This window comes from Asterias rubens, chromosome 1, assembly GCF_902459465.1.
Source record: "Asterias rubens chromosome 1, eAstRub1.3, whole genome shotgun sequence".
NCBI classification, from domain to species: domain Eukaryota; kingdom Metazoa; phylum Echinodermata; class Asteroidea; order Forcipulatida; family Asteriidae; genus Asterias; species Asterias rubens.
The window spans coordinates 12679047-12693381 of record NC_047062.1 but is presented as its reverse complement, the minus strand read 5'-3'; the positions used below and the strand labels follow the sequence as shown (position 1 = coordinate 12693381).

The window sequence follows — 14335 nt, the reverse complement described above, 5'->3', positions numbered from 1 at the left end:
TTTCATTTTTTTACCATTTAACAATTGTACTCTTCACAAAAGTATGAGATCATCTTTTGATTTAAAACATTGTAAACCCAATTTTTTTTTTTAACCCAAATATGTATCGAGTTCAGCAAAACGATCCCCTACAATGGCAAAACCTTTTACATTTCCAGTTGAGTATAGACCACATGGGTTTCATTTTGTGTTCAGATTTTTTTAAACCAAGTATCGAGTATGAACTCTGAGTACGGATTTTGAGTACGAGTACTTTACTAGCTGAGTACCAGTACAAGTACAAACACCATCAATCCAGTACTCCAGTCTGAGTACTGAGTACTTCTACTTCAACACTAATACTTCCTTTTCGTAATTGAACTTACTTAAGAAGCCAAGTCAGGGAGCGAGCGAATTTGTCGAGAAGTGCAAGCTCCAAATCTGGCATAATAATGAGCTCATAGAGCAGCTTGATCAGTATCACATGATCTTCCTTGGAGAATTTATGTCCATACAAATTGATGTACCTGCAGAAATGTAAGTTACAAAGAAAAAAAGTTAAACAAATAACCAATGCAGCTACACAATCATATTTAAATACATTTAGGTATGGCATATTGTAATGAGGTCGATTGCTGCAGCTGATTCGCAAACAAGGAAATTCCAGTGACAGCCCCAGATAGTAGTAGGGTAGACCCAGTATTATCTGTGGCTCTGTACGAATTAAAAAAACAAATTGCCATTTGCATTTTTGAAAAAATATTATAAAAAAAGGTATGAAAATGCAAATGTCAATTTGTCAATTTTTATAAAAACAAGTTCAGTGTCAGAGCCCCCATTTCTGGGTGTAAGTAGTATTCTTTATTCGGTAACTAAGGCACTGCACTGTCTGTACTCCTTTTTATTAAAATTTGACATCTGTCTGTGTTTGACCGCATACTACCGATGTCAAATTGTTAAGTCTCACATAAGATATTACTATAATGCAGCTTAATTTTCAATTACATAACATCGTATTCGATGCCAAGGCCCCGCCCACACCCCTTCCATTCCATATGATAGGCGCTAACTCTTGTTCTTTTTAAGACTTCTGCTGTTCTGGTTCTGTTCTTCCCCTTGTCATGCTTGTTTTTGGGCCAACTAGACATGCTAGACTTTAGCCCACCTTGTTGAGCTGTTAATGGCTCCGCTTTTAACATCGGTCTCATCACTGTCACCATTCCGCTTTTAACATCGGTCTCATTAACAGCTCAACAAGGTGGGCTAGCTAGACTTGATTGATCGAACAAAATCTGTAAAATGTTAAAATGTGATCACATTTTTGTGCTAGCCAAGCATTAAATAACATAAAATCATCCCTTTGTTTTAGTATTAAAACTGGTGTTACGTATGATAATTGATTCTCAAGGCCAGGGTCTTACGAGTTGAGCCTCGAAGTCCAATACAGCGCACCAGGCCGGAGTTCCCTCAACCGGACAGCACGGCCCAGGTTCCCCTTGATCTCCGCCAACTGCTTCGTGGACTCCTCGTCCAAATCCTCGGAATACGGAAGAAGTTTATTATACACAATTTCTTTCTGAGGCTTGAAACCAAGCTGTCGTGTTCTGTCCTCCTCTGCATCCATCGTTCTTAATGATTAAAACTCAACCAGCACTTACATTCCACCTTTCCAGAAGACCACTCAAAATAAAAATATCACCGTGAAGAGGCAGATTCTACCTCTCGATAGAAAACCGCCATGTTGGACTGTTCAATGTGCTCTTCTCATGTTATAAATATTAAACATAGGGTGCAAGGGAAACAACATATTTAAGTATTTAAGAAACGAACATTTGAAGACATGCCAAAGAATTAATTGTGAAATTTACTAAATTACATTTACTTTTCAGATAAATCTACTTTATATAGGCTATATTATTGTTAATTTATTTCTACTGATCCCCCCTCCCATTTGAATAGTTTAGCCCGATATATTTACGACAGGTACCGGACTCGCGGCGGTGTAATGCCCTCAACATTCACATACACATCTAGAGCCGGCCGTGTACCAGGCTTTAAAACAAAATGGCTGCTAATGTGGTGAAAGTTGCGTCGTCTGCGTTGGTTTCGGTTGAGTTTGAGGTTTTTGGTAAAGTTCAAGGTAAATACTAAATGACAAAAAACGAGTAACCTTGTTAAAGGCAGTGGAAACTATTGGTAATTACTCAAAATAATTATCATCATAACCTTAATTGGCGACGAGTAATGGGGAGAGGTTGGTGGTATAAAACATTGTTGTGAGAAACGGCTCCCTCTCTGTCTGATTCTGAAGTGACATAGTTTTCGAGAAAGAAGTAACTTTCCACGAATTTGATTTAAAGTTTAGAACTTGAGGTCTCGAAATCAAGCATCTGAAAGCACACAACTTCGTGTGACAAGGGTGGTTTTTTATTTCATTATTATCTCGCAACTTCGACGACCAATTGAGCTCAAATTTTCACAGGTTTGTTATTTGTTGACATACACCAAGTAAGTGTGCAGACCAGTCTTTAGGTGCGTTCGTTTAGCTTCCCTGGGTCGACCCCGGTGTGTGGCGGTTTTTTCTTCCATGACGAACGTGGGTAATTATTTGCACACATTCGTCCTGGAAAAAAAAACACGTCACACACCGGGGTCGACCCAGGGAAGCTAAACGGACGCACCCACTGGCTTTAAGATCATTGTTCCCCAAACTCCTCGATCCCAAACTCCCAGTCCAAGTCGCCATCGTCGATCTCCCATTGACACATAAAATCATTATGCAACAAACAGTCAAAACTTTTTTAGTTTTTAATGAGATGTATGATTATCATTGTTATAACTGCTGTGGTGATGGTGGGTATCGTGCATATAGATGATGTACTGTTTTAGGAAAAGTTTCCGTATGGCGCCACCACTTTTTCATTCGATATGAAATAACATAGTATCTAATTTACCTCAATGAGATATCCCTTTTTCTAAAAATGAGTGAAAAAGTGGTGGCGCCATACGGAAAGTTATCCCTGTTTTAAAACATTGTGTTTTGGGGCTATCAACACTCAATCAATAAATCAATCAACTAATATTCCTCTTGTGTTTTGTGTTGTATATTTACAGGTGTGTTCTTCCGAAAGGTAAGTTTATATTATTTAAATATTATTATTAATTTAATATCACTGTTATACAAATTATTTTAAACAAATGTTTTTGAAGGTTTGTTTACCTTTTTGGTGTATATTTTGTTTACATATCGAGACTAACAATTGATATAGTTTTCTTTGGATTTAATTTTGGTTAGAGTCCCTTAAATTGTTTTAGAATAGATGTGTCAAAATCCCAGAAGAATTTGGTTTTGCTTGACCATCAAATATTGTCAATTTATGGACCTAAGTTCATCCAGTTTAAAACAAGTTACCTTCTTTTGTATAATTAAGTACACAAACTATCCGCCCACAAACCATCAGTCACATCATTCATGACTGCCCTGACTTCAGACTACTCCTAGAACTGTGAGGTTTCGTTCCCCTATCGCCTCCCTAATAGTTCTAGGAGTAACTTCAGACCATCAAAAGGAGCGCAGGGACTCAGATGGACTCGGATCAGAGAGCTCGACGTGGATACAGTGAATCAAGTGGCTTAAAGTCATTAAACTACCATGTTTTTGTATATTCAATGTTTACCTTCGTGCAGAGATCAATCGAAAGAAGTTCAAATTATTTTTGTTCTTCTTTTAGTGTACTAAAAAGAAAGCTATCGAGCATGGCCTTGTAGGCTGGGTCAAGAACACAAAGACAAACACCGTAGTTGGACAAGCTCAAGGATCAAAAGACAAGATAAGCCTACTGTGAGTATATTTTCTGTTGACCCTCCCGTTGCCACCACGTCAAGTTGAGAGAGCTCTGTCTTTCAGTTTTGTATAGCTGCACTTATCATAACCCTCCATCCTCCCCAATGGTTGTAGGGAGGATGGAGGGTTTTGACTGTCTCAGTTCTTTTCTACAGAGCATATGTGTCAAACATTCGATATATAGATGCACTTTGATCTTTTGTCAAGATGTGCCTTCCTGATTGTGAAGCTTGAATTAATTGAGCATAATTTTTTAATAAAACGCAAAAAGAAGAACATACAAATATATAGTCTGAAGAGCCAAATTTTAAGAAGCCTAGTTTACTATCAAATGAAAGTTGGTTTAAAAAAAATGGCTTTGGAAGAGTTTTCATGGTGTGGCAAGATTTTTGTATTTTCTTAAATCATCTTGTAGACTAGCCCACCTTGTTGGGCTGTAATGGCTCTCTTTTAACATCAGTCTAATCACAGCCGAAGACTGATGCTAAAGACAGTGGACACTATTGGTAATTACTCAAAATAGTTATTATCATAAAACCTTTCTTTATTACGAGTAATGGGGAGAGGTTGATGGTATAAAACATTGTGAGAAACAGCTCCCTCTGAAGTGACAGAGTTTTCGAGAAAGAAGTAATTTTCCACGAATTTGATTTTGAGACCTCAGATTTAGAATTTGAGGTCTTGAAATCAAGCATCTGAAAGCAAACAACTTTGTGTGACCATGGTGCGACAAGGATGTTCTTTTTTCCCATTAATATCTTGCAACTTCGACGACTAGTTGAGCTCAAATTTTCACAGGTTTGTTATTTTATGCACATGTTGAGATACACCAACTGTGAAGACTAGTCTTTGACAATTACCAAAAGTGTCCAGGTCTTTATAAGAGAGCCATAACAGCCCAACAAGGCGAGCTACCTGTAGGCCTATGACACCTATTTCATATCATGGAGGTTCAACATTTGTACACAGCGCATGTATTAACTTTCTTTTCCATGGGTTTAGGTTCACATCTGATGTCCTCATTAGACCTGCATTGTTTACCTTTCTTTCAAAACCTTTTCTAGGAAGACTTGGCTTCGCACAAAAGGCAGTCCACACTCGGTTGTCCAACGGGCAGTGTTCAAGAATGAGAAACCAATTGATCAACTTGTCTACACACAATTTGACATCATAAGATGAAAAGAGATTACTGTTTTTTCTTACATTTGTAAATGAAAGTGTAAATATTATTTTTAATATGAATATGGATGCTGGTTACCGTGTGTTGGTGTTGTGTGGCTGCAGTGAACAATTCTGTGTAAACTACATGTGTCATCCCAACTACATTTGCATTGTTTAATACTATTTATTTCATATTTTAATAATATGAGGCACACACAATGCTGTATATTGTGTCTGCAGAGGGCGCTATTGAAACTTCCTTAGTAATGCAAGTAAATATGACCAATAAAGGTGTTTTTCTATCAATGGTTCAGATTTTGTATCGTAGACACCATTTATACATCAGGTCAACTGACAAGCGATCACTTTTTAGCCTTGTTGACAGATCACACTTCGAATACTTTGACATCACTGGGTTTCAATCAGTTGTGCAAATTGGCATACACCATAGATAGAACTAGATGGAAGTGCCTGTGTGATTTGTTAACATTTGGGTTTTGTATTCACACCAAATGAAGTATTCCAGACAAGCAACATTTTTCATTTGCGTGCGATGCCCGAAGATAGATTATAAAAAAATTATATTCTGTAAAAAAATTAACAAGTTATAAATTAATTAATATACATCCGTCCTAAGTTTACTCAGTTTGTTTATTAATCTAAATTTAAGTGTCAGTACTATTTGGATCAAGGTCAGTTTTAATGTCCACAGTGTATCATAATACCAAGTTTAAATCTTATTTGTAATTCTAATTTTGTGGGGTCAACTACAGCCTTAGCTGCCGACCTGCAGAGCTTAAATAAAATTGTTTGCTTCTGTAGAATTATTTATGTTTTTATACCACCAAAGCTGGGAGATTCTATTCTATTCTAAGATGGTACGTTTCAAATGGTGACGGTTTAAATTCAGTTCCATTGTAGCTACTATAGACCTTATGCATATGATGTCATTTAATTTAGGCAACCTTGGCTAGAGGTGAAAAGAAGGCTGCTAATGGGAGACTTTGGATCGCTAGTTGGCAGCAGATTATCCAGTAAAATTCCAACGATTATTAATTTTAACGTAGTTTTGAGCTTGCACACATAACCTGAAGTCTGCTACCATCTAGTGTCCCAAAAGTCCCACATTGGCTCATCTTGTTTACCTTGCATACATAAATGTACGGTTTCCATTGTTTCATTCTACATTGTTTTACCCTATGACAGTGGCATGATTACTTCGACAAAAAGGTCTTTTGTGCTTTCATGAGAGTCATGGAAATAAACGAGCAATCCAGACAGAAGTCCATGTTGTTTTGTGTTTAATTTTCCTTGTTTACAGTCTGATACATAAATGATAACATAAATCTTCAAAAAGAAACACATTGAGTATTAACTATTACAGGCACCTTGATAGTTCATGTAGTTTAGTTCATGAAGTCTACTTGACAACTTTATGAAATTGGGCCCTGGTGAACAGGGTAAATAGACTCTTCTCACTGACGCCACATATCTGTAGCAATCTGGGATGATGGCTGGAGTACTACAGGAATGATACATACATGTAGTGTCATCAACTGATGGGTTTCAAGCACTTGTTCATAGATTTACATGTATACTAAAAAAAAAATGTGCATGACTTGCCTGTGTAATTACTCCAGCATGACCGGAAGTCATCTGAGAAGGATCTACATAAATGTATCCTTGGCTTAAAATGATTCAGATCTGAAACTAGTGGTTATTCTAGCTTAGCTACATGTACTTCACATCAATAATAACTCTCTTTAAACACTGGTTAGCTGGCCCACTGAATGTATTAAACTCGTGTTCCATATGCTCCAACACTGCCCTCTATAGACCTTTATCACGGTCACCATTGTTGGTCATGTTCCTTGTTTCTGATAACAGTAATGAATGCTGACATTCATTTTTAAAAAAGGGCCCAGACTATTTGCCCTTCAAGCCTCGGTTTGGTTACATTGATTTGAATAGGGGAAAATCAAGATGACCACACCAGGACAAAGGTACATGTATATTGGTGATCTCAACACGGTGGTACTTGAAGTACATGTAAAAGTTATGTTGCAGTATTAACATGTAAAAGGCCATGTACAGGCTGGCCATGTAGGGTCACTTTAAGTTGACATCAACTACAACATGCATACAGAACATAATAAGAGGATAGGGAAAAGTGAAAATGCTGAAAGTGGGGATAAAACAAAAATGATAAGGCTAACTACCTCAGAAAATCTGTTGAGGCTAACTACTTCAGCCAACTTCTGTTGGGAGAGACAGAGGGTGGTTGGAATATTAATAAAATGGATGCAAGGACATCAAAATAGTGGAGTTGTAAAAACCACAAGTTCAATGAAATTCAGACAAGATCTGAATATCACAGAAGTTCCATTACTGCTCCAGGATGTACAATAATAAACAGGTACTAATCTTTCCACTTGGAGTTAGCGATGTAGTTGTTTGGGTTCAGTTCCAACTGTAATATGTAAATGGCTAAAATCCATGAGGTTGCCTGCAGATGATGGGTAGTTCTCATCTCCATCCTGTTCTCGGCTGGTTTCACTGGGACAATTTCATTACTGAAGCAACACCTGCAGCAAAGAAGCATATAATACAAACACTTTGAACAGAATATTTTGTTTCCCCTCCAGTATTTTGAAAAGGTACTGGAAAATGCCCCAGACATTAAAAGCAATGAATAGTCAAATATCTGAGCAGCAGCGTTGTAGACTTGTAGCCATGGTGGGAGTTGCTTGACGAGCCTGCCCAGAACTAAAAAAATTCACCCAGCACTCATATTGTCCTGCTCAGCACAGATTTCCCCCAGATTGCACATCAGCAACGATGGCCCCTTATCTAAACATGAATAATTTTGTTGATCTGCTCACCCTTAGTGGATTTAGAGCCCACCCCTAAAATTAATAATTATAATATCAAAGTCTTATATAGCGCATGTATCTACCAAACAAGGTACTCAAGGCGCTGAGTATATACAAACTTTCAGAAAGATAGGTTACTGCAGTGATGAATTCTGAGACCCAATTATTTAGCACCTTATAAGGGTTTACAAGGTGCTACGGCGCATTAAGCAACAATGCTTCAACAATGCTGAGCAGTCCCGTCTTTTGATTTAAGTTTGGGAGGCCAAGTTATATCAGAGTATAGGTTAGAATAGAATCCTTGTCATTTGCTTTATGCGACTTGTTCCACTGAGTACTATAACTATGGGTGCGTTCAATAAGCTGCCCTAGGTGGACCCCGCAGTGCTCACTCGGGTGATCCCCTGACAAGAGCTAAACGAACGATCACACTCACCCTCTTGTGGAGACGCGCACTTGGGGCTGACCCGGGTGAGCCCCTGGAATGACACCAAAGCTATCCGAACGTACCGGGGGCAGACCGGGGTCGACCCAGGGAAGCTAAACGAATGCACCCATTGTTCATCACTTGCTTTTGTTGACCCAGACATAGAGATGGCCAGGATGGACTACCAAAATCAAGCCAATGTCTCCGCAGTGGTAGAATATTAGCTACACAAATTCTCACAGGAACAATTGACAGACCAAAGTAGATACAATCACATTAGCCTTTTTGAGGTATGGCCCACACAATGCTACAACACTGTAAAGTTGTGGTAAATTTGTGCGTATTAACCATAGAAATAGAAAGTATGTTATTCAGTGAAGTGCGCTTTTTAGGCGACGCAGTGTTTACACGTAAACCTAACGACCACCAACATGGTGAGCGTGGCATCAGTCGCGGCGTGTGACACGTGCGTATCACGACCGCCATACCTCAAAAAGGCTTATGTCTCCGCAGTGGTAGAATATTAGCTACACAAATTCTCACAAGAACAACTGACAGACCCAAGTAGATACAATCACATGGCTTTACTGCAAAACCGAATATTAATATGTACTTACTTTCAAAGCTAATCTTCTCTGTGATATTCTTAGTTTTAATACTCTCTTCTTGTTGGCTAATAAAGACTCGGTTTCCGTCTAACGGCTTCCAGCCATACTTGTTCATCCATTGGTTCAGCTCCTGGTCGCTCAGGTAACCTAGTAAATCTCCCAACTGCTGCCTATCAATTGTTTGGTATGTGATTCGTAAAATGTGACAAATATCTGCGAGAGGGGAAGACAAAAATCAGTAAATATTGAACTACAGGGTGAGCTGGGATTGGTGATGTTTTTCAAAACAAACATGACACTCAAAAGTTCAGTAAAGCATCAATCACTCTTTCCTGCTTATTACAAAGAAAAAAAGAAGACAATTTATCATTCCTAAGAAAGAGAAGTTATGTCAATTTTAAAAAAGGATACTCATTTTGTAAGCTGAACACAGAATATGTATTGGTTGCATTGCGACAACCTGCAGGCGATCAAGAATTCTGGTTGATTCGCCCGCCGAGCGATAGAAAAAAAAGTTTAAGGAAACCCATGCAAAAAAAACAAAAGTGAGTGGGTTAGCATAAACAAATCAAGCCTTCACTCACATTTTCTAATGGAATCTTTAAATCCTGTTATTCCTGCAAACAGTGTACTCGTTGCTCCATCACACTCGCTCTAAAAATAAATAAAAAAGTTTTAAAAAAAGTAAGCATTTCAAAACCGTAAACAATCGTAAATTCACGCACAAATTGATACAAAAGACCTGAAACATTGACACCATCACACAAGTCAAGATGTATTAACGATGAAGAAACAATGCAAAAACGCAACACTGTGTAAGAATTGGCCAATGAAACCTATTTTGACCTCTACTCCAAGGCACCCTACTCTAATGAGGTCAGGTGTATAAGGTTTATAGCTAACATTCTTGACTTACCCAGAAGCTCTTAAATTCACAGGTTTCCAAAAGGTTTGCAAGATACATGATGGTAACCAGAGGAGGTTCTTGTTGCTGAAGGAATTCAAGATTGTCAAGGAAGTAATCAAATTCATTAGACGACAGATGGAATTTTATTAGAATAAATAAATTATTTCAACTTCATGAGATGGGTATCATATCTGACTGAAAAAACCAAACAAATTGATGAATTAGGAACGATGTAAAAAATAACAACTGGTCTGTGAGTCTCAGTGAGTCTCAGTACTTAAGACATGAACCGACTTTTCTTGTGCGTAATGTACTATTAGATTTCTTGACTCGATAGTTCTTGCCTGTATTGTACCGTAGCATGCAAAGTAGCGACACAACAAAGACTACCATCACATTTATGCAGTCGCACTACACACAGAGACACAGCCAAACAAAATTCAACACAAATCTTGAGACCAAATCAAACGGTACCAATTTAAAATTGGCTAGGTCAATGAAAAAGCGAATATCATCAAAGATTTTGTCGGCTTGAGTAAAGGATACATGGATCTCATCTATGAGACATTTGCAGAGGATGAAGTCTGTGTGGGGAAGGTTCGTCAGTGCCTTTAGGAGGACTGTGGCCGCTGTGCTGACCTTGAATGTGCCTGGATTCAACTGGTACCTGGTAAACAAAACCAACAAAATTAGTTGTGTTAGTCGCACAACTTTTTCCTAATTCAGCTTCGATGTGAAATGCAAGCTTTAGAAATTGAACTGTAAATAGTATCTTGCTTAAAATAACCCAGCTATACAAAACAAAGTCAAAAGGCCATTTGAGATATGGTTGACCCACTCATGTGATACCATTAGGTTTGGGGTACATTTGTTTGTATACACCCAAACCAAACAATGCACTCCTTTAGTGTCCTCCATAACTCAAAAGGCTAATGGATACAATGTTTGCATGAGAAAGGACTTTTCCCAAAATTAAAGGTGCTTATTTTTGAAAGCATGCCTTATCATGGGACCCTCAAGTACAAAAAGAGCACACTGAAAAGAGTGACCTCTGATTTAGCATGAGCATCTCACTAAGGAAAACATAACTAACTTTCAAGACGCAGAAAGGTTTCTTACAATTTCAAAACAGCTAAGTTGGCTTCAAGATCGTATCTGTTCTCTGTTGCCTGAATCTCGACGTATCTTTCCAACTTTCCAAGATTTTCAGGGTTGTATCTGTTAGGAGAAGGCAAACAGAGAAAAGTGTAGATTTATTATGATCAGGCCTGACAGAGCGTAATCCTGAAATTTTGTAACGGGCAAATGCAATGTTTATATTAAAGGTTAAATAGGATTCCTCTATGGTGGAATTAAAAATTATTTAAATTGGTTTATAGAACTCCAGGTGCGCACCGTGCGTGTGAAAATTTTTCTCCATTTCCTCTCTCGGCTATCAGACCTAAGCTTGGGCGATATCGATTTATTTTATTCACGATATATCGCCGACAATATATCGCGATATTCGATATAATCGCGATTAATTAAATTTGACATCATCAGTCTTCAAACTCCAAGTGAAAGTTGTAGAAGAGACAGTCATAGCATTAGAGAGGTGTTCTAATGACCTATTCTTCTGGTTTTACTCCAAACCTATGGGGTGCAAGATGTCTCAGCTAGCAAATACATTGCGATATTTAATCGATATCGCGATATATCGCGATATATCGCGATTAGCGCGATATATCGATATTTCGATTAAAACCAAATCCATCCGATATCGAAATCGTTTCCAAATTAATATCGCGATATTCGATAATATCCTGATATCGCCCAAGCTTAATCAGACCCACATTTTTTACAACAAATGAAATTAAATGAAATAAGTTATGATGTTCATAATCGTTCTGTCTTTGGCAGAACACAAAAGATACAAAATCTGGCCCCAAATTTTTCATTAAACAAATTGGTTAGTAAGACATTTTTGGTCATTCTTGATTCTTGGTCATGACTGAAATATTGATGTTTCAAGAGAACATCTTTCATGGATTCTAAAATTTTAAGTTGAACACCGTGGATAGAGTAAAACACAACTTCCAAGTAAACATGGTAAGTAAAAGTGGTGCCGCCACATATATAAAATATGGAAATCCTTTATTGCGTTTATCACTCAGGATGTGTACTGTACTATACTATATAGGGCCTTGAATTACACATTACTTTATTTAACCACATTTGACTCGCTTCCAACCAAACATCTTTGCTGACCGGTGCTGAAATGGGAAAAATTTCCGTATGGCGCCACCACTTTTTCATTATAATAATATTAATAATAATAATTTGGGGGCTAATCGTCCTTACTAGCAGCTAGAGCTGAATTGCGAAGGACACAGCTACAACGTATTCGAGAAGCAGGCATGCAAGGGCGCATTCAGCTGCCAGCCACATCAACCCATTATGTCACGGAGCACAGCCAAGATCAAAAGTGTTTGATTCTTTCCTGAGGGAGGAAAACCGGATGGTCTGGAAAACCCTTGTGGCACAGCAGAGAACCATCGCACAACTCAACTCACATATGGCCCTGCCGGGAATCGAACAGGGGTCACCTTGCCTTGGTGAGAGGCGAGCGCTTTACACACAAGCCAACCGTTCATTCAAAATGAAATAATATAGCATCTAATTAAACCTCAATGAGATATCCTTTTTTCAGGCATGTGAGTATCCATGATAAAAAGGGAGAAAAAAAAAAGAGAGAACCGGGAAAGAAAGAGGAAAAGATAATAGGCCCTATTCCTATAATATTCTTTTGTACACAGAAAGTGAAGAAAAAAAGAGAACAATCAAAACCCCAAAAGAGGAAATCAGCTGAAAAGAGGAAGTCTCACATGCCTGCTTTTTATAAAAATCAGTGAAAAAGTGGTGGCGCCATATGGAAAGTTATCCCTGAAATGTCCAGCGTATTCGGTAATAAATGCTGGTCACATCATGTTTATCATCTCGCCAATAATCACCACCACCAACTAGTTGCGATAACGTAACCCTCATCCCGACGGCCGCCAGGCCGGAGGGTTACGAGATAGGTTCGAGCGGCAATGGTTTCTGGTCCAACACGTACAATTTCGACAGCTAGTCACCAGATTTGCCCCATTTTTACCACTTTCAAAAATCATGACACAAATTCTGAGGGTACGAACTTAATCCGCAATGTCTAATGCAGCCTGCTATTAATAATACTCAAAACACCATTTAAGAAATATTCGAAGAAAAATTGACAAAAACTTACCAGATCCCGGAGCGAATTCCAATGTTGCAGTGCTGCAGTGCGTGCGCACCATAATGAGTGAACGGCGTGCAATGCAAACGGACAGCGCGCATACGTACTGCAACATTGTCATTGTAACACCCCTTTTACAGAATGGTTTAGCCCAACAACAAAATAATGCGTTTGCAAAGCGGTGCGACAGGTTCAAAATATGAACCTGAGAATTCGCTCCGGGATCTGGTAAGTTATTGTCCATTTTTCTTCAAAAGGGTTACGTTATCACAACTAACCACCAACGGGTTGTTTCATGGAATTTCTACCTCCATCCATCCCATGGTTGTTGCAAAGTCGCCCCGGACTGACATTCCTATTCCTTCCTCCATGGTCGCCCTAAACAATGTCGCCCCCAACCAAGTGTCGCCCCCAACCAAGTGTCGCCCCCAACCAAGTGTCGCCCCCAACCAAGTGTCGCCCCCAACCAAATGTCGCCCCCAACCGTGCCAAAAATGTCGCCCCCGCTGTCTGTAGCAAAGTCGCCCCATTCGTTTACACACAAGACCGCCCCATTCGTTTTACACACAACAAAACACCACACACACAGCTGGATCCAGCTTGTCGGCAAAAGCAGTTGAAATAAATGAACAGAGTTAATGAATTCAATAATCTTTAGGCACACTGGTGATTTGTAACTGTAGTGTGAAATATGCGGAATCCCACGGAAAATAAATACTTCTGCATAAACCAAAGAACAGCATGTTTACCTATCAATTCCCTTCAGCATGGAAGTCACTGTCGCACGAGCCTCGTCAAACGCCATCTTGAAATTTGAACTGGTACTACTCCCTAACACAACCTGCCAACACAAAGGGATTTGGAAACCAGCTAACTTTTCACCTGCAATGCACTACACGTGTGTCGCCGCGAACCAACCCAGTATAGTATAGTCTAGGTTCCTAGACCATTGGTGTTGCGTGGTCGCACACAACCAACGTTCCGATTATGCACGGCAAAAACTGTACACGCTTGTAATGAACGAACGCTAGCGGGCGCTCTGTTTCTCTGATTTCCGGATCTCCCTGTGCTCACAGGAAATCAGAGAAACAGAGCGCCCGCTAGCGTTCGTTCATTACAAGCGTGTACAGTTTTTGCCGTGCATAATCGGAACGTTGGTTGTGTGTGACCACGCAACACCAATGGTCTAGGAACCTAGACTAAGTATAGTACGACGTGTGGGGCCGGTGTCAGATGCAATTGTGTCTGCCATGCAATACTGTCCGCTCCGGACACTTTTGCAT

At 39.1% G+C, this 14335-nt stretch overlaps 3 protein-coding genes across 3 annotated transcripts in view; 1 reads left to right on the top strand and 2 right to left on the bottom strand.

The window, feature by feature from the left end:
* LOC117287842 (proteasome activator complex subunit 4-like) overlaps nt 1-1711 on the bottom strand; it is a 35528-nt gene extending 33817 nt beyond the window's left edge. Inside the window, exons 1-2 of the mRNA XM_033768396.1 lie at nt 1401-1711; nt 366-506 (exon numbers count right to left, since the gene is read on the bottom strand). Coding sequence (XP_033624287.1) covers nt 366-506; nt 1401-1603 — 344 coding nt within the window. The 5' untranslated portion in view covers nt 1604-1711. The remainder of the gene's footprint in view (nt 1-365; nt 507-1400) is intronic.
* Nucleotides 1712-2021: 310 nt separating this feature from the next.
* On the top strand, nt 2022-6267 carry LOC117287851 (acylphosphatase-1-like). Its single transcript, XM_033768408.1, has 4 exons — nt 2022-2119; nt 3094-3110; nt 3711-3820; nt 4888-6267. The coding sequence occupies exons 1-4, from the start codon at nt 2044-2046 to the stop codon at nt 5000-5002; spliced, it is 318 nt and encodes a 105-aa protein (XP_033624299.1). The 5' UTR covers nt 2022-2043; the 3' UTR covers nt 5003-6267.
* Nucleotides 6268-6926: 659 nt separating this feature from the next.
* LOC117287836 (eukaryotic translation initiation factor 3 subunit K-like) lies at nt 6927-13927 on the bottom strand. The gene is made up of 7 exons (XM_033768382.1): nt 13802-13927; nt 10919-11017; nt 10346-10466; nt 9809-9883; nt 9477-9546; nt 8902-9105; nt 6927-7569 (listed from the first exon to the last, which is right to left on the bottom strand). The coding sequence occupies exons 1-7, from the start codon at nt 13855-13857 to the stop codon at nt 7538-7540; spliced, it is 657 nt and encodes a 218-aa protein (XP_033624273.1). The 5' UTR covers nt 13858-13927; the 3' UTR covers nt 6927-7537.
* Between the last annotated feature and the right edge of the window lie 408 nt (nt 13928-14335).

What these genes read in the sequence shown, in the direction of transcription:
- LOC117287851 (XM_033768408.1), top strand. Translation starts at nt 2,044, where the DNA reads ATGGCTGCTAATGTGGTGAAAGTTGCGTCGTCTGCGTTGGTTTCGGTT. An exon ending in AAAGACAAGATAAGCCTACT is followed by an intron (nt 3,821 to 4,887) that starts GTGAGTATATTT and finishes AACCTTTTCTAG; the next exon opens with GAAGACTTGGCTTCGCACAA.
- LOC117287836 (XM_033768382.1), bottom strand. Translation starts at nt 13,857, where the DNA reads ATGGCGTTTGACGAGGCTCGTGCGACAGTGACTTCCATGCTGAAGGGA. An exon ending in GTGAATTTAAGAGCTTCTGG is followed by an intron (nt 9,547 to 9,808) that starts GTAAGTCAAGAA and finishes ATTTATTTTTAG; the next exon opens with AGCGAGTGTGATGGAGCAAC. An exon ending in AGAGAAGATTAGCTTTGAAA is followed by an intron (nt 7,570 to 8,901) that starts GTAAGTACATAT and finishes TCTTTGCTGCAG; the next exon opens with GTGTTGCTTCAGTAATGAAA.